The sequence below is a fragment of the Suillus paluster genome (assembly GCF_016628075.1).
Source record: "Suillus paluster strain FC165 chromosome Unknown EDB91scaffold_4, whole genome shotgun sequence".
Lineage (NCBI taxonomy): Eukaryota > Fungi > Basidiomycota > Agaricomycetes > Boletales > Suillaceae > Suillus > Suillus paluster.
In genome coordinates this window covers 17,230-37,663 of record NW_024537564.1, presented here as the reverse complement: position 1 = coordinate 37,663, position 20,434 = coordinate 17,230, and the positions used below count along the sequence as shown (strand labels likewise).

Sequence of the window (20,434 nt, the reverse complement as noted above, 5' to 3'; positions counted from 1 at the left end):
CCCCGTTGACAGGACGTCGAGTCGTGAAATATTCCTAGCAAGCCGACCGGCGCCACCAGCAATCCGCTAAAGAGACCTTGGGCAAAAAGATCTTCAAGAACGGATACTCAACAAAGGTCAGAAACTCGTGATCAGGCTTCTTATTCGCAAACTCTATTCTGTCTGTACAGTTGGGTACCTACTGCGCTGGCGTGGTTTCTTTGACGTGTTCAGTAAACTGCCCCCCAGAAAGAGATGGCTGGTGATAACCGTCTTGAACTATACTCTGGGCTATTCCGCTGTAAGCGGCATATGCGTGTGCCTCGGCATCGAATGCCAACAACCACTCTGGCATGGGAAGCTCAAAACTTTTTCCAGAATCGCCAGCTTTGGCGCCATGCCATTTATCACGGGTAGTCTCCCCCATCAGCTGCGCATCGCGTACCCGTTGGTAACTGTACAATGTGGTGCAGAAGTTATGTTCCACATCTTTTGGAGGACAGTATATTTCACATACCGCATGGATTCCCATGCCCTCGTGCCCAGTGGAACGTTGTCTTTGCCAGCAAGATTCAGGGTGACTGCTAGAGTTACGCCATCCTCGATGGCTTGAGATGCACCTTGCATGCTTGTTCTGCCAACCACATGGTAAGTAAGTAATTCAGTATCAATTATCCATACTTGCTTACGGTAAGAATGGATGAGCAGCATCGCCGATCAGTAGCACGCGACCAGATTTGCTGACCCAAGTAGGAAGAGGGTCGTGTACAAGAATCTTCCAGTCGATGCATGAGGGAGCTTTGGAGATGACTGCAGCGCACCGCGGGTCCCAGTCTTTCACGATATCAAGTACGTCTTCTATCTTACCCGGGGAGGACCAGTGGCCATCCACAGCTGCATTATCTCTAAAATAACATTTAGCTCTGAACATCACGAGAAGGATGATTTGCACACTTGTGAGTGATGACCCATGAAATAAGTTTACCTCCGCGGGAAGAAGACGTTACGAAGTGCACGTCTCTACCTACCGGGGGTGATTAACGAGGAAAAAACTCGTGTACAAACCCACCTACCGATCCACCCGTACAACACATCCCCACGACTGCTCAGGAAGTCCGTCAATGGATCTGTCGTAATCCCGTGCTTTTCAGCATCGAACCATGCTCGGTAAATGGCATAACCAGAAGGTTTCGGGTTGTCGTGATATCCCTTCGTCGTTGTTGACCAGTGAGTTCACGAGCAGGGTTAACTTCAACTTACGATAACAAACTTTCTCGCCAGACTCTTCACTCCATCTGCAGCAACGATGACATCGGCATCAAACCTCGCACCTGTTTGAAGTTTGACACCAGCTTTCCCATTCGCTTCATCCTCCCAATATTCCACAACCTCGTGTCCCATGCGGATCTCGATTCCCAAGGACTTCGCATGCTCGAAGAGGACATTGTGGAGAAGCGGTCGATGGTCATTGTAAGAGAACGCCCTGAAGAGCGGCTGAGGCAGCTTTTGTACGTGAATGAGACCTCCGAGGTAATCATGGACGTGGAGTTCACGGGCGTGAGCGCAGATATTCCACAATCTGTCGTGTTCTCAATTGCTTTGATCAGCGAGAAGACGTGCTTTATATCTGTCATGGAGGCCCCATCTGGCCAGGATGCGACCAGCGTTTTCGCCCAGGCTCAGTACCTGGTATTTCGTCAGTTCTGAAACTGCGAGATATCACCCCGAAGAAACTTACGTCGCCTTGATTTCGTCTTTAGCTAAGAATAATAGGTATGTGATCGTCACTGACCTAGGGTCTTCAATTCATGCACCTTCTCGAAGACCATCACTCGGTGACCTTTTCTTTTGCATTCAATTGCACAAGCAATACCTCCAAAACCAGCGCCGACAACAATGACATCGATTCCTGTATCACGAACGCCAGAACTAGGAAGAGTGGGCGCTTGATCCTGATTTTGCGCCATGGTGGGTAGATGCTACAGATTATTGTGAGAACGTATTATAAGTACTCCAAACAGCCACGCGTGTCACGATACCGAAAAAATCTGCAGTGCGATGGTCGGGCATTCCTATGTAGAAGACGAGCTGTGCAATCCATAAGTAGGATCACGAAATCGGTGTGACCACCTTATCTGCGCTATATTGAGTCAATCCAGTGGACCATTCCTCACAAAATGCCGCGCAAGGACCCAATAATCTGCAGTCTCACTCGCCCTATATCATCATCATAAATTCGAGAGTAATTCTCGTATGCGTTGAAGCTTGCGACAACATAGTTACAGATGACTTTTTGTGGTGTAGTCCAGTACAACATCAAGAAAAGTCATTTGCACGACAACCCTCGAACAACAAGCTACCTTCTGCATCATGAAGGACTTGTAGGCATTGCCGAATGGACTCCTTCCGAGCTCACCATTACTAGTACTAGTAAGTATCGCATCAACTTGAAGTCATCGAATAATGGTGACCCTGACATACCTAGGACCTTCAGCCTAACGATGAAGTTATACTGCAGTCTGTAGCAGCCACTCGTGGCTTCATCACTCAACCTCCCCACGTTGCAAGTCAGAATTTGAAGAACTGAGACTCCGAGACTCAAGAGGTTGGCGGCCTAGTAAGTAGTGCACAGGCACGTGACAAGCCTCGGGGTTGACCGTTGCAACTTCAACAAGTAGACATCGTCGATGGATCGACTCGGATGAGATTTGGTCCAACGGAATGCATTAGTCTCTGACCGGAGTCATGTCAGACTTCAGTGCCTACGGTCAGATAATGCATATCACCAGAGTCAGACCTTGAAGACAGTCGTTCCTCTTTCCAGGTATGTCACTGCATAGTACTTTTTTTCCAATTTCTGTCCATTGGGGTAAAGTACCCTATGTCGGACAATACTAACTAGTCTATAAGGCCCCTGCCTTTTCTACTTCTCTGGACTCGCGAATGCCCCGAAGTGAGGTTAGCCTCACTCGGTCCACCGTTCCTGCCGGCTGTTTTAGACGCGCAGTCCGTACGAAGATGAGGAGACTGCTCTCTTCGTAACGTAATAATTGGGAAGCTGGTCGTAGTGTTCGTGACTGAAACGCGTACTCGACTGCCCCGAGGGACAGACTGTACATGAAGCTATGAAAGAAGTGCGTTAGTGGTGTTGCATAGTACTTACTAACGGTACCTACTAGTAGTACTTATCGTCGCGTCGGGAGGCAGCTAAGTAACTTCATTCTCACCTGTGCAGCAACCGCGTTTCACTGAACAGTCGCTCTCATACGATATCCAGATGCCTGAACCATTCGTTACTACTGGTACTTACTGTCCGAGTCCGATGCGGCCCTAATGCATGATTTATGCAGCTGTTCAACCGTATGTTCACTGCCTTCGCCACCTTGTTCTCTTTCAATCAGATCCAGAATCCAGGCTCCGTGCGCACCGAAACATGTTTCCTTATTGGCCACCTGTGCCATAGACGGCAAAACAGCGGGCCTTCCTATCCATAGGTGTTACGACCTCACTTCAGTACTAGAGTATAACACAAACACAAAGATCTTGTTCCTGCGCTCAATACGGCACGCTCAAGCATCGATTCTTACACGTGTTAACATATGGCATTTACACATGTTCAAAAAGGACATCGTGAAGAAGCGCTCGATGGTCATTGTAAGAAAACGCCCCGAAGAGCGGCTGGGGCAGCTCTTGTACGTGAATGAGACCACCGATCCGGAAATCATGGACGTGAAATTCACGGGCGTGAGTGCAAATATTCCACAATCTGTCGTCTCAATTGCTTGATCAGAGAGAAGACGTGCTTTGTACCTGTCATAGAGGCCCCATCTGGCCAGGGTGCGACCAGCGTTTACGCCCAGGCTCAGTATCTGGTATTTCGTCCGCTCTAGAGCTGCGAGCTATTACCCCGAAGAAACTTACGTCGCCTTGATTCCGTCTTTAGCTAAGAACAATAGGTATGTAATCGTCACTGACCTAGGATCTTCAATTCATGTACCTTCTCGAAGACCATCACTCGGTAACCTTTTCTTTTGCATTCAATTGCACAAGCAATACCTCCAAAACCAGCGCCGACAACAATGACATCGATTCCTGTATCACGAACCCCAGAATTTGGAAGAGAGGGCGCTCGATCCTGAATTTGCGCCATGGTAGATAGATACCACAGATGACTGTGAATTATAAGCACTCCAATCAGCCGCGAGTGCCACGATATCGACCAGATTCGCGGTGCGGTGGTCGGGCATTGCTATGTGGAAGACCAGCGCAATCCATAAGTAGTACTTATACGACAGAATCACGAAATCGGGTTTGAGCACCTTATATATCTGCGTCATGTGGACGCGACGTACGTGTGTGAGACTACAGATTGGGTACTTGCGCGTCATTCTGTGAGGAACCGTCTACTAGATAAGCTCACCTATGTCCTTATCATAGGGTAATCCTTGTGTGCGTCGGAACATGTCGGATCCTTGCAGCAACATACTACAGCACATCAAGACTCGATAATAGTGGAAGGAGCGGGGGCAGGCTATCATGCAGGGGGTACAACAGGTGGAAGGGATTACGCTTCAGCCCACAGCCCGCAATTTATCACCTGTCATGACATTGGAGAGAGCTGCAACAATCCTATCAACACACGAATAGCCAACTCGTCCGCCAATGGAAGTCGGGAACGAATGTGTTGACAGGCACTATCGTCGACACGTCGAATGTCATCGGTACTTAATGCTGCAGCATACGCACCCGACACGATATAGATATTGGAGAAGCGTTCGCCGAAGCGCCAAAATGCGCGACAGATATGAACGACCAGCCAAACATTGCTGTCATAACGAATTGTAATCGGACACGAACATGCAAGCACGGTCGCCCGATTGACACACCTCAACAATAATTTCGTTGCTGGTTCTTGTGTGTTAGCCATAAAATCCCATCCGAACACCCAGTACGGATGAACTGACGATGGCAAAGTGCTGCAGAAGGCTCTCGAACAAGTTGGGCACCACAACATCGCTATTGACATGACGGCTGCAGCACAAGAGTATCAGGAAGAGACCTCACCACCGCTCTTTCGAGGGCATCGAAATAATAGCTACTTCGCTACTTCTGTAGCGAAGACAAGGGCCACGGCTTCCGCATCGGGACTTGATCCTGACACCTTGGAGGGACATGAAGAGCATGTTCGATCCATGTCCTACTTTGCGGATGACGAACTACTGATGATCGGCAGATCATACAAGGACAAGCTACTCGTCGATGTTTGTGAGAAGGGATCATTTTCAGTGGCAGTGGTCACTGACTTCGGAGTGAGTTGGCCATCTCGATACGAGCTAGATAGAACAGGGGGTTCGGTGCCCTGGAGTTTCAAATTACAGCAGTCACCTATTGATGATGTGTTAGCCCTACAGTAGTACAGACCAAATCACAAGAATGTCTCACATAGTCTGGTTCTTCGATAGTCAGTTATTACCTTGCAGATGACATTTACGGCAACGGAATGATAGCGGCATATACATGGGCGACTTCAACACGGCGTGGGGCAACGAACTGCAAATAATTACTCTCAGCATCCAAGAACCAATCCTGCCGGAGATCAGCCTGCAGCGATTCCGGTCATGGGCGTTAATTCGGAACTCTAGCCTGAGAACACGTGTGAACTAGCGGGACCGCCCTTGAGCCCATCCACCTCAGCATCGGGCTTGTTGAGGTCAAAGGGACGGATAAGGATGAGACGAGGATCAGAAGTGAAGTCGCAGACTAGGACAGGTAGAGTGCCGATTGTAAGCCTTGACACATGCGGCAACGAGTTCTGATGTTAGATGGTTGGGCATCCCTCATCAAGTCGATCTTGTTCTGCAACATAATGACATTCCTTGTTTTGATTACAGTAAGATGATCCGATACCGTGGCTGTTTCTATGTCTCATTCCAGACAACTAAAAGACATACAGCGTCCATGACTGCAGGACTATCAAGTATATCATCAGAATGTCGCCACCAAGGCAGTTTAATGAAGTGACCAAATCCTAGTCGCTGAGCGTCACGACAGATAGCCTGGGCGAGGAGGCGCACCTTGCTCCTCGCACTTGTGAATCCATGGGTAATGTCGGTTGATCGGGCGAAAAGCGTCTGAGACATGCCTTGGCATTGGAACAACACGATTTTGGATGAGCTCGTTCTCGAACCGCCAAAAAATCATGGTGCCTGAAATAGTCATCGCTACATACCGATCGTTCCTGTAGAGAGAGTTCAGATGAAATTGGACCACACATCCCCACAAAACTGCGCACATAAGTTAAGTGTGGCGTGCTAGAATGATCGTCAATAGTCACCACTGTGTGGCTGGCATCGATATCTCCGCGGATAGTATACCGCTGGCGAGTGAAGCACACGATGATACGGAGGTTACAGAGTCTGGACACCGGCAAGCTCGTGGCTTGTCATGATTCGAACACTGCATCTGAATGGCAGCCTCTGGAAAACCAATGAAGCTTGAAGGTATAGTAGGTGGTGGGTAAGTGGAATCCATACGTCGGAAGTTTTGATATGATTTTCTGAATCTCAGGCCGACAACATACCGGATGTATAGGACATGGCAGATGGCCAGCAGGTGATTATGAGCAGTAAGACATGGAATGAACGCCTTAAGCGCTTAATTAAGCGGCATAAACACATGCACCAAAATGAAGCCGGAGGATGACTAAGGTAGTTTAGATGATCCACCTGATTCAGTATTAAACACATGCTCGCACACCGATATTACACCCTTCCAGGCTTCCTCCACCTCAACGCATAACCCCCGACACCATCATGGCATCTTCAAGCGCTAAGTCAAAGCTTCTTGCTAAGAACGACAACGACGTCGTTATTGTAGCCGCTGTGCGGTCTGCTCTCACCAAGGTATGGTTACAGTAGAACTCCAGAACCGGTGACTTACTCAAATTACAGGGCAGGAAAGGTGGTTTCAAAGATACTCGTCCGGAGGAGATCCTGTCCGGCGTTTTGAAAGCTGCATATACTAGAGCCAAGGTCAATCCCGCCCTCGTTGAGGATATTGCAGTTGGAAATGTTCTACCTCCCGGTGGTGGCGCCGGTGCTGCTCGCATGGCCGCCCTTCACGCAGGGATTCCAAACACGACTCCAATCAACACTTTGAACCGTCAATGTTCGTCTGGTCTTGCAGCTGTCAATCAGATTGCAAACCAAATCATCGCTGGACAAATTGATATCGGTATTGGTAAGCAACAGTCCTTCATCTCATCATTTATGACTAACGAGCTTTCTAGGTGCTGGAGTTGAATCCATGACGTTTGGATACGGCGCTGGATCCTTACCAGACGGCTGGTCAGATGAGGTCCTCACAAACCAGGAGGCAGAGGATTGTTTGATTCCCATGGGCACTACTTCTGAGAACGTCGCCTCTGATTTCGGTATTTCTCGCGAGGCACAAGACAAGTTTTCAGCTGAGTCCTACCAGAAGGCTGCTGCTGCTCAAAAAGCCGGAAAGTTCAAGGACGAGATTGTTCCTCTGAAGGTCAAGATCACCGACCCGAAGACTGACAAAGTTTCTGAGATCGTCGTTGACATGGACGATGGTATTCGTGATGGTGTTACTGCAGAAAGTTTGTCAAAACTTAAGCCCGCATTTACGAAGAATGGCACGACCCATGCTGGTGGGTTCTTTGTGACATCCCTTCAGACTTTGCCATTTAAACGTCATACAGGAAACGCCTCACAGGTATCTGACGGTGCAGCAGCCGTGGTCCTTGCTCGTCGCTCTGTAGCTAAGCGATTAGGTCTTCCCATTGTCGGCAAATATGTTGCCTCCGCAGTCGTGGGAGTGCCGCCACGCATCATGGGTGTTGGTCCAGCGTACGCCATCCCTAAAGTTCTGGAGAAAACTGGACTCTCCAGGGACGATGTTGACTTCTACGAAATAAATGAAGCTTTCGCATCTCAGGCTGTGTACAGCGTCCAGAAGGCCGGCTTGTCGTTTGACAAGGTCAATGTCAATGGGGGTGCGATCGCGATCGGGCACCCACTCGGATGCAGTACGTGTCTCAAAACCTTTCCGATCAATTATGTCTTGATGTATCTTCGTCACAGCGGGAGCACGTCAAATTGCTACCGGCCTTAACATTGCAAAACAACGTAATGAGAGAGTGTTCGTCACTAGCATGTGTATTGGTTCAGGAATGGGCATGGCAGCTGTATTCGTCAGCGAACACTGAACGTTCGAACTCCCTAACACCGCTATACGTAGTACGTATGTCGTATGTATTAGTTCTGCTCACACGTTAAGTTGTGCCCAAATATCCTCGCAGATTGTCTATGGTAGTGCCCTTAACTGTGAGAAGACTCTGGTCGCACTTGTCGATTACAGTAAGGATGTTCGAACTCGAGGTGTACGAACGAAATATCGGGTTCTGAATACTCCGTTTGATGACCATGTGACCGTCGGCGCTACATGGGAGGTCGATGAAGGGTCCAATTCGTCTGAATGGAATATCAACTCTCTGCTGCCCACACTACCTTCAGGCAGTTGGATTTTTCCAGCTTTCGTTACCCGCGACCCAGTGTCTTGTTGACATTGGCTGGCTCTTGGTTCCTCTACCGATTATCGAGAGATTCTATATTCTCATGGTGCTAGCGTGAATGCTGTTTTTCGAACTGACGGATTAACGTTTTAACGAGCAGCAACTATAAAGCGCATGAGCATGGAACTGATGAACTCAGAACGAAAAAAAAAACACTTACAAGCTTGTCACTGGTTATAAACTCGCACTTTTTGACGGTAAGGGTCAACTCATCAACCTGTAACTGTAGATGCGACTTATGACACTGATGGATGGTCTAGATGAATCTCTTGCCGATCATTCTCCTGGCATTAACAGCTATCAGTCCTCTTACTGCACGAGCCATGCCGGGCTCAGACACCACCGACATGCAGTGCGCTTGGAAGGATTGTGGGGAACCGTGTCCGCCATATTATTATACTGCGCAAACTATACGTTGCCCCTCCAGCCACCGTATAAAGTATAAAGCGTACTGTTGTATTGGGTAGGGGTGCGGGGAGGACCTTAAGTGATGCAAACGGGGAGAGTGTAGCAGCAGGGAGATATCCACTTTTCGTTTCCGTTGTCTCCCTCAGTGAGGCTATCTGAACCTAACTCCAACTTGCCCTATGATATCAATGTCGTGGCCTTCAGAGCGTGTTGTAGGACCTCCAACCGATTGTCGTCAGCCACTTCAAGGTCGAATTCTGCTCAAGTTTTCATGGAATTGGATGGCAGTGGAGAAACTGCGTAGGATAACAATTCACTGACCAACGTCTATCATGCTCTCGAGGTCGAGGTGAGGTAGAATATGTATTGAGGCAGAATGATTCATTATGTGTACTCGGTGTACAACGGCAAGTAAGGCTTGAGCAAAAGATGTTGCAGCTGAGCCAAAACAACGCGCTGAATATTTCGTTTGTCGACCATGCGACCGTCGGCACTACAAGGGAGGTTGATGAAGGGACCGAGTCAGTACTTCCTTGGATTATCAACTCTCTGTTGGGCCCACAACACTACCTTCAGGCAGTTGGATTTTTCGAGCTTCGGTTGCCCGCGGCTCAGTCTTATCCCTGAAAATGAGTGTGAATACTTCGCACGTGTCTTGTTGTCATTGGCTTGCTTTGATCAAGAGATTCTGCATCGTCATGATGCTAGCGTGAATGCTATTTCTCGAACTTATGGATCGATATTTTAATGAGCAGGGTGCAGCAGCTATAAAAGCATGAGCACGGAACTGACGAACGAACCCGCACTTAGCTTGTCACTGGTTATAGTAACGCCAAGGGTCAACTCACCTGTACTAGCTGTAGATCGGCGACTTACTATGACACTGATGGATGGTCTAGATGAATCTCTTGACGATCATTCTCCTAGCATTAACAGCTGTCATTCCTCTTAGTGCACGAACCATGCCGGGCCCACACCGTCGGCATGTCATGCGCTCGGAAGGCGTGTAGGGAAACGTGTTCGGGACATTATTATCATACCGCGAGCACCAGACGTTACACCTTAGACGGGGTTGTGGCGCATCGATCGTACTGTTATACTGGGTGAGGAGGAAATTGAGTGATGCAAACGGGGGGAGAGTAGCAGCAGGGAGTGCCGGGGGTTTTGGCATGGGGATATGAAGTCCTGAGCTCAATTGTATGTTCACTTTTCGTTTCCGTCAGTGAGGCCATCTGAACATCTGAACACATAAACTCCAACTTGCCCTATGATGATATCGATATCAAAGTCGTGGCCTTCAGAGCGTGATGCAAGGCCTCCAACCGATATCAGTTGTCGCCACCCACATCGAATCTGCTCAAGTTTTCATAGAAATTGCACTAGATGTTGCCTAATACATATAGCATCACATGTGTGGTAGAGATTTCACTCTCATACGGGTCGCCTCTGACCTCTTGAACATCAAGGCGCACTTGGGTGAAAGGTATCCTTCTCCCTGAGCTGTTAGGTTCAAGATTCTCCAGTAAGAAGTAAGGAGAAACCCAAATATCAACCCGCCAGGTGAACTTTCGATAGAGAAAATTATCAGGGTGAGCAGCATAAATACCACTCGGGTTCCCGCGCACGGACCATCCGGTTCATGAGAATATATATATAGCAAATTTGCGCTCGTGGCTTTTCTTCACAGTCACCTCGATCTTGAAGTTGGCGTCTTACGTTTGGATGATGGACGTACTACCACTTCGTTACTTTTTACGGTCGAGCAGAAAGGATGCAGGAGCTGGGCATGCCGTTTATCATTTGTTTATTGTCACTGATCGGACGGTTAATCAGCACCTGGCAAATACTTCACCAGTTTACTATTGCATATGTTACGTATATCCTGAGGCCGATCATGGGCATTGAATGGTCATGCATATGTTTCACACCTGTGATTCTGTTACTCACCTTCATGGGCATCCTTCGAGCAACATACAAGAACCACACAACCCGAGGCCTGAAAGGTCATGTCACAGGTGACAGCAAGTGACAGCACCCTGCCCACTAGGCTCCGCGTGTTGGAGACTATACTCGTAGGGCTTCGTCTGTGGGTCTCAGTGGAGACCGGCATCGCTCGGATATTTGAATTCCCACTTCTTCATCACGGTACGACTCTTACTGGATCCCACCCACACTCGATTTGATGCCGGCAAGGACTTCCAGCTTCTATTACGAGCTTTATTCTGGTATGGACATAATTCGCGCTGATCCTTCAGGCGCGCCCCACTTGCAAGAAGATCAAAGTTGTGTTTCAGAGTTCACTTTAGTCGTGTCCAAGAAGTTTAACGTGAAAATTCAATAGCTATTATGACGTTGTGATGGAGGGCTCAGCATCGTTGTTCGGTTGTGGGCGGCGTTTTGTAAGTTGTACATTTACTAGTGTCATGGTGGGATTTCAGAGATTGTCTCTCTTGTCTTGAAGGAGCCTGTACACGACGGATGCAGCATTGGCATTACCGTGGCGCCACGCTCAGATCGCAGTTTGGACACACGATCTTGTAGGATGCTGGGACAATGTCAAGTTTGTCTCCGTCTAGTTTCGTTACGGCAAATAAAAATGTCCTGTTGAGTTGCTGTTCAGTATCAAAACCACACTGAAGCTATTCTCGCGTATCATTCCCGCTTATTGCTTCTGACTACTGTGCACTTTGCAGGTTAATAATGCGTACTTAGCTAAGGTACTCTGTGCTATTTTTGCCACGATCAAGCAACCGTTTTGTCAGTTTGTCTTCCCCTCTTTCCAGAACGGCCTGGATGCTACTGAATGGGTTGTGTACGCGTTCAAGCATCCAGGCCTGCCGCTCAAACGCCTTGCTTCATTTGCAAAAAGGCTCGTAATCAACGAGTTGATCATGTTGCATGAAGTTCCTGCGTTTTCTCCGGGGCTTTATCTGACATGTCAACTGGTCACGACAACTTGAACCCTAATCACATACCCATTATAGTCCCTCCTACACCTACCAAAATCTTGGCGGCCAAGGGTGTCTTGGACCTTCAAGAGGTTAGATTAACCTGCCCTGTCTTACCCTAATGATGGGTGAGTTCCGGTATGTTGCTTATGGGTGATAATGCGTCTGGTTTTTCAGAGTGCGCATTTATGAAAATATAATCTAGAACTGGACCAGCGCACGCACTCACGTTACCATACAGGATGGTTCAGGGGTACAGGCGCTCTGGGTAGCTCCTGCCGGAGGAATCCAGGGGCGGGACAGGTGGTGTCGAGTCAATTCGCACACCAGGCTATTGGATTGATCGAAAGGCCTCAACACGACCGTGGGCGTTCCCCCTCCGCATCGGAGAAACGGTCCTTTATCGCCTACACAATGGCACACCCTATTCCGTCTTCAGTAATATCCAATGCTCTCACCCCTTCATGCGTACTTTCCGGATCAAGTACATTGCCCAACTGACGCACCTTACCCGGCAGTAATACCGTTTCCGCAGCTCTTTCAATATGCTTGCGAGTAACAATCATTTGATCGATGTCCTTCGATTCAAGTCGACCGACATTATCGTCGGACTCTGCTGGACCAAACCTTACAGTTGTAATTGTGCGTTATCTCGTGCAATTCCAGAGCGAACATGGAAACGCGTGTATTTCCCCAACTGCGGGTATGATTTTGCTGTCGCCAGGGGTTGCGTTGCGCATGATATTACCGATTGCTCTATGCTTAGAACCGGATACTCTCGGGCCAGGACTTTCATGGTAAAAAAAATACCTCAAAAAGGCTTATCTAGGCCGTCTAATTATCGACAGCAGAGACGAACCGGGCGTCAACTTTGCCAGCTTCCCGGAGACGTCCATTAACATGGGTGGGGCCGAAATGTCATCAGAAGAAGGAAAGCGAACGACGGTTGACTCGGCAGAGGGTGCCGGGACAGGCCAAGTTGCTTAGTTTGAGCGGCAGAGAGGTTCACCGAGCAAGTCTACCCTGGCTTACGCTTTCATGAGCAAGAACGCCGCGAAGCCTACGTGGCCGCCACCGCGGAATGAGTTGCCTCGGATTGAGGTGATTCCTCAGCCTGAGGGTCGGGCAAATAAATTATGTCGCTTTCAATCCTTTCAATAACCGACTCGGATGACTTGAATGACGTTCCACCACAGATTTCGATTAACGGGAGCACTATAGTATTCTGGCAGGGTCGGCGATATAAATCTTAACTCTATTTCTCGGATGGTGTGTCCGGATATTTGACTGCCACATAGACGCTGCATGTTCTCCTGATGATTTAGAGCTTTGTTGCAGGGACAATATATGGTTCGTAACTTCAAAGCAGACGGACTCGTGTTAGCTCGTGTTGCGGACATGGGGTGGTTGGAGGATGAATTGTGATGAAGGCAGGCCCGCAGCGCCGCGGCGCGTGATCGCCGGTGACAGGATCCATGCACTGGCCAACTCTTTACGCATGCTTGGAGGCATCATATGTCTTAATGACAACTACTTTATCCAAATGACGACGCGAGGAGTGGCGCCCACAGCTTGCTTGCCGTGATGAGGTGATAAGGCCACTTCATTTTGATGTTGATGTTACTTATGAATGATGTGTGAAAACTTGAACTTTGTCTTTCATGGGCTGATCCCACTTTGGTCAAGCGAAGACTAGCTGCGACGAAACGTCACCATGACGGTATGATATGATGAACGTGTGTACTAGGTTTATCACCGTACAGCAGCGCACTGCAATGAACGTACGTCGATTGAATACATCCGGGCCGATCGGAGAGTTAACTTGAATGCAAATCAGCTAGCAAGCGTAACCTATTGATTTGAAAAGCGCAGCTGCGCTGGTCGTGAAGGAGATAAAGGAGCGAGGCAACTCTCTAAGTTCTGTTTGATGCATGCTGTTTCTGCACGCTTTACACGAGGTGAGATTGTGCAATCAAACACTGACATCGAATTGGCACAGACTCGACCACTTTCATCGATTTTATACCAGACTAGTGGGTCGGCAGGGGCTGTAGAAAACGTGCAGTATGACTCGATTGCTATACTCGCGGCGTTAAGGCACATGCACCAGCTTGAATAACAATCTATCCAGGGTAACAAGCGAATGGAAGAAGTGGATACAGCTTCTCATTGGAGTACATATCTCCTTAAGCGATCATGATGTCAATACCGTGATGCGAATAGAGACGGGCGATCTGCAGTCACTCTTCTCACAGACGAAAAGCGGCGTTAGGGATTTCCTACTTGGTATTTACGTCGTTGCTAACGTGAAGCAACGTACGATTGTGGGGAAGGTTTTGTCCCTCGACACCGCAGCAATTTTTACCCGTTGACAATGAGAATAGAACATCCTGATGAAATTCGGACGCTACCAGCGTCGGGACTATGATGCCGGAGATTACGGTACAAGGGACGCTCTGGAGTTAGCGGCCTCCAGTGGACCGGGTGGCTTCCTCTGAAATTGATAGGCTTTCGCGGAAAGTGAGAAGATGGACGGAGGATAATAATATCACTGCCATAAATCTCACTAGGAATTTATCTTCCAGCAGCTTACAGACTCTTGTTTGGAGTTTTTTTCCGCGATTATAACAGACGGACGAGAAGCGGTTACCATGAGAATCATTGACCGCACGACGTCAGCTGTAAATAACTACATAGGAAGGTGGTGGTAGCGCTATTCAGTCGAATTCGAAGACACGGTATATTTTGAAAACCGAGGGAAAAGCTTGGTAGGAACTATAGCTCGCGGTATCGATGGTCTCATACTTACAATACACATGATGGCGCTGTGTATGGTTGCTCCAAAGACAAATGTGGGCGTCCTTTCGGATATTATGCAAAACTGTAAGAGGAACCACTGTTACTAAATATACATGGGGCGCAAACTTGGCCCATCACAAGGTTGATGATCAATGACCAAAGAGGCTTGAACCTCAGGTCTTAGGCCTCATGGTCGACGCACCTGCTGATATGAGTATGAAGGAGGTGTCATGTGTCAAGAAGAGAGGCCAGCCGCGAGGCAATCAGCTAACGATGATTTTCGGATATGATAAGAGATGAGAGATGCGCACTGTGGATAGACGCGCAGCAACTGTGTATATGTAATAAAAGACCTTCCATAGTGGATGTATGATCCGGTGGAACTGGACGGATGACCGTATTTTCCGGCAATCGCGGGTGTACGGACATGAAAGAGCGGTACATGCCCGCGAGTGCTGGGTTCATACGGGTGGTAGGAGGGAACAATGAGCCTATCGGACGGAACACAATTGTGGCAGCTTAAGAGTGGTCAGATAGAAGTATACTTGGGTGGTTGAACTGAATTGAAAGATAGACTTCGGATGGTACTGTGACAGCCGGAGATAGACGGACATGGCACTTAAAGACCCGGGAAGAGCCGAAATCAAAATGTACTAAAGCTTAATTCCACACTGTCATTAGCAAATCACCGGAACTGAATTCTTGGGGGTGTTGGTGCCTTGTAGGAACGACACTTGCTATCTTCAAAGGTCCCGATACTAAGCCCAAGGTAATTTCAGTTGTACTCTTTCATTGATTTCATCCGACAAAACCATTATCTGCAGGTTCAAATACTCAGCCGGTTAACAGCCGAGCATAGCGGAGACTAGCGAACTCAGCTAAGGTTTGTTTCAGTTTGTTACCTTTACTCGAACCTGAGCTGAGCTCGTAAATTATCAGCGATCAAAGGCTTAGCAGGTTGATCGTAAGGGGCAGCCTCTTCAAGGTCACCTCACTTAAGGCCTTGTACCACACCGATCAATTGGCGCAAGGCCCGGTCTGCTTCTGTCACTATCCGGAATTTTTCTTAGTGACCCACTAACTAATCCAAATTATCCTTATATAACCGAACAGCCACCCTGCGCATTCGCGCTTCATTTTAGTCACAGGAAACCGTTTAAAATCTCCTCTTCTTTCCGGTTCGTATTAAATGCCCTGTCGATCCTAATTCCTCTACCCCAATTACATGCCTTTTACTGATTCAATATTTTGACTATGGACAACAACAGGCAGCTGCCCGACCCAGGGCGCAATCATCCCCCTTCTCGTTTAATGGCCTCCTCAAATTCACCACAGACCCGCCCCATCGCTCCATACCAGCAGCCTTCTTTACCATCTATTCGTCAACTCCACCCCTATCTCCCACCTTCAGGCATGGCTCAACATTTGCCCCCTTCAGACTCATCCGCATACACTTATCCACTCCCAAGCCCTTATTCAGGGCCTTCTGGCTCCACCGAAATTCCACCACCTTCCTCCCAGCATGCCCTATACAGTCGTTCGGAAATGATGGATTCTGAGCCAGAAGGTGAAGTAGAGCAGCAAGGTCCTGCCAAAAAGAAAAGGCGACGACAAGCTCTGAGTTGTAATGGTAAGTTTTTATTATATTTACACATTTACAAATTCGTTGCTCATCGTTATCGGTACCAATCTTTTGCCTCCTTGTTGATGCCGTGGCTGTTTTTATCTACATCACGCGGTCTCCACAGAGTGCAAAAGGCGTAAGATTAAATGTGACAGGTCGGCGGTTGTAATGTCACCGTGTCGCCGTACTGTTTTGACGCCGCATTTTTAGAGCGCAGCCGTGTGGTCCTTGTACAAGACGTGGTGAACAGTCAAAATGCCAATGGCGAACTTTAGAGCCTGTGTAAGTAACCTATATTCAGCTTGGAACACCCTTGATCATATATATCTTCAGGGACAAATACGTCAGTCGGGCGGAATATGACGACCTCAAGGCTAGGAGTAAGGCTGAATACGACGAACTCAAGGCTAGGCTTGATCACCTTGAATCTGTGGTCTCTCGCATTTTCCCCCTAGCAGGCGGCCCTGCCAACGTGCCCATGTATTCAGTCGCTCCTGATATCTCAGGGGCGTCGTCCTCAGAGAACGTAACCTCGTACCACTCTGGTCATTCGTCCGCGGGTCAAGTCTTGTATCCGGGAAATGTTCCCCCATCATCTTCTTTCACTCAAGACCCGGCAAAATCACAATCTTATGCCGGCTCTTCCTCACCTCATATCGCTGGAATGAGTCACGGACCTTCCATTTCATCGTCCTCGAATATTCAATCAGTCCCACAAAGTGCGGGCCCATCTCATCTCCGCCATCCCTCAGATGCAAAGTCCCCAACTATTGTCAGACAGTCTCCGCTCTCGCTAGCTTCAATCACATCTCCCTACAACGCCGATCCCCAGTCAAAAAACTTCCACGCGCAGACGCTCAGAATCCTGGGCGAGCGTCTGCGCCCGGCCCCAAAAAGTTGGAAAGGCCCAGTGGAACTTCTTTGCGACATCCTCAAGCAATGGAACATGCTGCGACGTCCAGCTCGGCCAACGTCACAATGGAAGGCCCATCAATGTCACCAGGACACCACATATCATCATCATCCAGACGTTATGGTGATCCTTCCGTAGGGCGGGAAGGGGGGGATAACAGAGATCGGAGACAAGGTCCTGCAGAGCGATAGGCTCTCCCGGCATTGGTCCATTTTATCGGCTCATAGGTTAATTCAGATCGTATTATTGGTGGCATCCAGTTCTGTTCATTCTGCTCACACTCCACACCACGCGGTCATTCTCGTATGCGAAATACCTTCCGCAGGTTCGTTTACCGGTACGCCGGACATGACTTTTTCGCTTTCAATTGGCGATCGCATACCCCGCTTCGGCCTCGTTTTTTTTGAGCATCTTTCACGACACAATTACGAGATTTGTATTCTAGTAATACCACGAGTCTACTAAGCCTATCCTAAGCATAAGTAAATGTCTCCAGACAGATCACTATGGTCTCATGTAGACTGCTGCAGTCGGGTGGTGCAATTACCCTAGTCATATACTAACTTCCCCCGGCTATTGACAAAAGCTTGCATGCCACCGCTAGTTTGCTTACCTCCTCCGCGGTGTGATTGATCAATTATCTGCTCACGCTCCCGAGCACGTTGACGTTCGGTGAGGTTTGCCTGTCGCTCCGCCTCAGCGTCTGCTTTAGCAGCTTTCACCAGCTGATTTCTTCTTGCATTCTGCCGCTGTTTCTGTGTTAGTCCTCCCTCTGGGGCTTTTTGTACAGACTGCGAGGACGTAGTCGGGGGCCGTGAAGTTTCTGCGGTAAGCCGTTAGCTTCAGCGCAAAGCAAAAAAATAGGGTTATATTACTCGAACGACCCTTCCCCTTGACAATGCCCCATTCGCCTTCGCCCTCCCCATCTGCATCATTTAATGTATTACTGCCGTCATCCACATCCTCATAATCCTTCCAGGAAAATCCTGGTGCGGGCGCTTCATCGGCCCGAGGATGGACACGCATAACACGCGCTAAACCAGGATAATCTGGGCGTTCGAGCATACTGACATCAACAGGTGGGCCAATCAGCATACGGTCTAGAAGCAAGAATTTGACTTACTCATCGACGGCGGTCTTCCTCGGTTTGGGCAGAAGCTTTTCAGCCAGCGTTCGACGGTTATCTCCCCTGGTGCCTGCGTCCGCACTAGCAGATGCAGCCTCGGCAACTGAAGAATCGCCGGTCGACGGACCCACGTCACTGCTCGTCATATCCGTTGTTATCGCAAGTACCGATGCAGCTGTGGTCTTGACGCCTCGTGCTGTCCTCTGACGGGTGTCTATCCGCGTCCACGAGGAATCAGTATCAAATGACGGAGAAGAAGACCGTATTTGAGACGAGCGCAGTTTCTCTTCCTCTTTAGGAGAGGACATTCCGCTTGGGATATCAAAGGATGTTCCGGGAGTATCACCGCCTGACTGCGATGTCCGTCGTTCAGATGCAACATCAGGAACCGCCCCCGTTTCTTTCTGCTTCTGCTTCTTCTTTTGCTTCTTCTTCGTCTTGTCCTTTTTCGCCTCAAAACCTTGGTCGTCCGAGCTAGGTTGCACGGCGTTAAATTCGCCGGGGATAACATGCGGAAATGGAACGATGGTAGGTTCAGGCACGGAAACGCCTTGCGCGGACGTTACTGTGGCGGTGGTGGCAGAGGTGGCAGAGATGGTGGTGCTCACGGGCTTCTCAGAAGGTTCTGAGACACCGGCATTCTTCGGTGTCTGTTTCTTCTTCTTAGCTTTCGCACTTTTTCCACCAGTGGTTGCGTGTTCAGAGATACTGCCAGGTGCGCCTGAGTTGGAGTACGTGAGGTACCCATAGGCTGCAGCCCCTGCGATGCCGGCTGCAACAGCCCATTCGAACGACGTATGACTGAGAATCGAGCCCATTAGGACAGAGGAGTAAAAATGTAGTGGTAGGCGTTGAGAGAACGATGTAATTTGGGTGCCCGCTCAGGTCAGCTGAGAGTTTCTGGTGTCTAGTGTCAAGCCATGCGCGTGACGTTGACGTGTCATCCCACAGTCGCGTCAACAGCCGTCAACAACGCGTTATCATGCACTCACAAAATCGGGATCATCGAAGGCATCAACGTTTAACACAGGGTGTTACAACCTTGAGGGAATTACGTTGGTACATAAATCGCAGAGTGTAGGTTTTGACCTTGATTCTGCATCGTGCTCATCGTACGTGTAGGTATGTTCATAATGAGAACGTAGTACGCGGCGGCCGGCCAATGATCTGGGGAAGGAGCATGTTGAGCTCTCGCGTCCCTCTTGGGCTGATAGTCATTTCACAGGCAATTATGATTTCAGTAACGCCGCCTGCGTCGGAAGTACCTTGCTTGACCCAAACACAGCTACTAAGTACATAACAAAATAGAGAGGATTTCACGCAGAACAATGAGCTTGAAAAATATTCTGGACAAGAGTGACCCAGTCCATAGTCATAATTGGCTGTGAATGTCGGAGACTGGTGGAGAGTAAAAAGAAGGAACGGAAGTAAGAGATGGGCTTGGGTATAATTGATTTGTGACGCCTGTGGTCGTGTTCATGACGACTGCCGTACGTGCAAGTGTGATTGCTATGGGCTGAATGGTTGAAATCCACGCGTACATCCCAGATGGCGAAGAATTCATGCTAGAAGACAAATATTGAACACTCAATGGTTTGAATCCTGTCCTGAGACTCTTCAATCCCTATACATTTTTTGCTCAGCCCGTTTATCAGGTATTAATATCGGACGACACTATTGTTTAGATTTAACAGACAATGGGACGTACTATAGGCCTACAACCGCAGAGTAGGCTGGGCACCACCAGGACCTGCTCATACTTGGGGTCCCATTTTGCGACGCCTAGTGATCATAATTAGAACGCGTTCATACCAAACAGAGAGAGCGAAGGGGCTGCCTACATCACGCTACCAGATTTCGGAGTGTTCTTGGAGGAGCAAAGATAGGGAATGTGAGGTACCTGTGTCACGCGCGCGGGTTTACGGTCGGATGTAGAAGACACCACAGGAGAATCGGAGCCTGCTGGCAGCTTGACGAAGATCTATATGAGCTGTGATACTAGACAGGAACCAAATTCATTACTTGGTCCTGAAATCGT

The 20,434-nt window shown here is 48.7% G+C and overlaps 7 protein-coding genes across 7 annotated transcripts; 3 read left to right on the top strand and 4 right to left on the bottom strand.

Annotated features, from left to right (window-relative positions):
* Positions 1-108: 108 nt before the first annotated feature.
* EDB91DRAFT_1292347 (monooxygenase) lies at positions 109-1,946 on the bottom strand (the record flags this gene model as incomplete). The annotated part of the gene is made up of 8 exons (XM_041324862.1): positions 109-434; positions 497-613; positions 669-884; positions 934-1,003; positions 1,053-1,188; positions 1,240-1,568; positions 1,596-1,682; positions 1,772-1,946. The coding sequence occupies 8 exons, from the start codon at positions 1,944-1,946 to the stop codon at positions 179-181; spliced, it is 1,386 nt and encodes a 461-aa protein (XP_041182377.1). The 3' UTR covers positions 109-178.
* Positions 1,947-2,974: 1,028 nt separating this feature from the next.
* On the bottom strand, positions 2,975-4,254 carry EDB91DRAFT_1333356 (uncharacterized protein; the record flags this gene model as incomplete). Its single annotated transcript, XM_041325429.1, has 5 exons — positions 3,977-4,254; positions 3,901-3,922; positions 3,290-3,463; positions 3,143-3,151; positions 2,975-3,090 (listed from the first exon to the last, which is right to left on the bottom strand). The coding sequence occupies exons 1-5, from the start codon at positions 4,127-4,129 to the stop codon at positions 2,975-2,977; spliced, it is 474 nt and encodes a 157-aa protein (XP_041182376.1). The 5' UTR covers positions 4,130-4,254.
* A 53-nt stretch (positions 4,255-4,307) lies between these two features.
* On the bottom strand, positions 4,308-5,117 carry EDB91DRAFT_1101600 (uncharacterized protein). The gene is made up of 2 exons (XM_041317262.1): positions 4,726-5,117; positions 4,308-4,673 (listed from the first exon to the last, which is right to left on the bottom strand). Exons 1-2 carry the CDS (start codon positions 5,003-5,005, stop codon positions 4,612-4,614), a joined length of 342 nt encoding a protein of 113 aa, XP_041182375.1. The 5' UTR covers positions 5,006-5,117; the 3' UTR covers positions 4,308-4,611.
* Positions 5,118-6,791: 1,674 nt separating this feature from the next.
* EDB91DRAFT_1292339 (acetyl-CoA acetyl transferase) lies at positions 6,792-8,347 on the top strand (the record flags this gene model as incomplete). Its single annotated transcript, XM_041324861.1, has 5 exons — positions 6,792-6,881; positions 6,930-7,218; positions 7,268-7,654; positions 7,706-8,032; positions 8,088-8,347. 5 exons carry the CDS (start codon positions 6,792-6,794, stop codon positions 8,210-8,212), a joined length of 1,218 nt encoding a protein of 405 aa, XP_041182374.1. The 3' UTR covers positions 8,213-8,347.
* A 2,322-nt stretch (positions 8,348-10,669) lies between these two features.
* EDB91DRAFT_508892 (uncharacterized protein) lies at positions 10,670-11,143 on the top strand. Its single transcript, XM_041327519.1, has one exon. The coding sequence runs from the start codon at positions 10,758-10,760 to the stop codon at positions 11,013-11,015; it is 258 nt and encodes an 85-aa protein (XP_041182373.1). The 5' UTR covers positions 10,670-10,757; the 3' UTR covers positions 11,016-11,143.
* A 4,844-nt stretch (positions 11,144-15,987) lies between these two features.
* Positions 15,988-17,408, top strand: EDB91DRAFT_1044542 (uncharacterized protein; the record flags this gene model as incomplete). Its single annotated transcript, XM_041313133.1, has 4 exons — positions 15,988-16,363; positions 16,482-16,512; positions 16,568-16,639; positions 16,691-17,408. 4 exons carry the CDS (start codon positions 15,988-15,990, stop codon positions 17,406-17,408), a joined length of 1,197 nt encoding a protein of 398 aa, XP_041182372.1.
* Positions 17,409-17,702: 294 nt separating this feature from the next.
* EDB91DRAFT_1101566 (uncharacterized protein) lies at positions 17,703-19,343 on the bottom strand. The gene is made up of 3 exons (XM_041317261.1): positions 18,394-19,343; positions 18,146-18,336; positions 17,703-18,093 (listed from the first exon to the last, which is right to left on the bottom strand). The coding sequence occupies exons 1-3, from the start codon at positions 19,212-19,214 to the stop codon at positions 17,819-17,821; spliced, it is 1,287 nt and encodes a 428-aa protein (XP_041182371.1). The 5' UTR covers positions 19,215-19,343; the 3' UTR covers positions 17,703-17,818.
* Between the last annotated feature and the right edge of the window lie 1,091 nt (positions 19,344-20,434).

Excerpts from the sequence above, each read along its gene's own strand:
- EDB91DRAFT_508892 (XM_041327519.1), top strand. The coding sequence starts at position 10,758 with ATGCAGGAGCTGGGCATGCCGTTTATCATTTGTTTATTGTCACTGATC.
- EDB91DRAFT_1101600 (XM_041317262.1), bottom strand. The coding sequence starts at position 5,005 with ATGTCAATAGCGATGTTGTGGTGCCCAACTTGTTCGAGAGCCTTCTGC. Across the intron at positions 4,674-4,725 it reads CAATATCTATATCGTGTCGG|TGCCTGTCAACACATTCGTT; the intron begins GTGCGTATGCTG and ends TGTCGACGATAG.
- EDB91DRAFT_1101566 (XM_041317261.1), bottom strand. The coding sequence starts at position 19,214 with ATGGGCTCGATTCTCAGTCATACGTCGTTCGAATGGGCTGTTGCAGCC. Across the intron at positions 18,337-18,393 it reads AGGAAGACCGCCGTCGATGA|TATGCTCGAACGCCCAGATT; the intron begins GTAAGTCAAATT and ends TGTTGATGTCAG. Across the intron at positions 18,094-18,145 it reads CAAGGGGAAGGGTCGTTCGA|AAACTTCACGGCCCCCGACT; the intron begins GTAATATAACCC and ends GGCTTACCGCAG.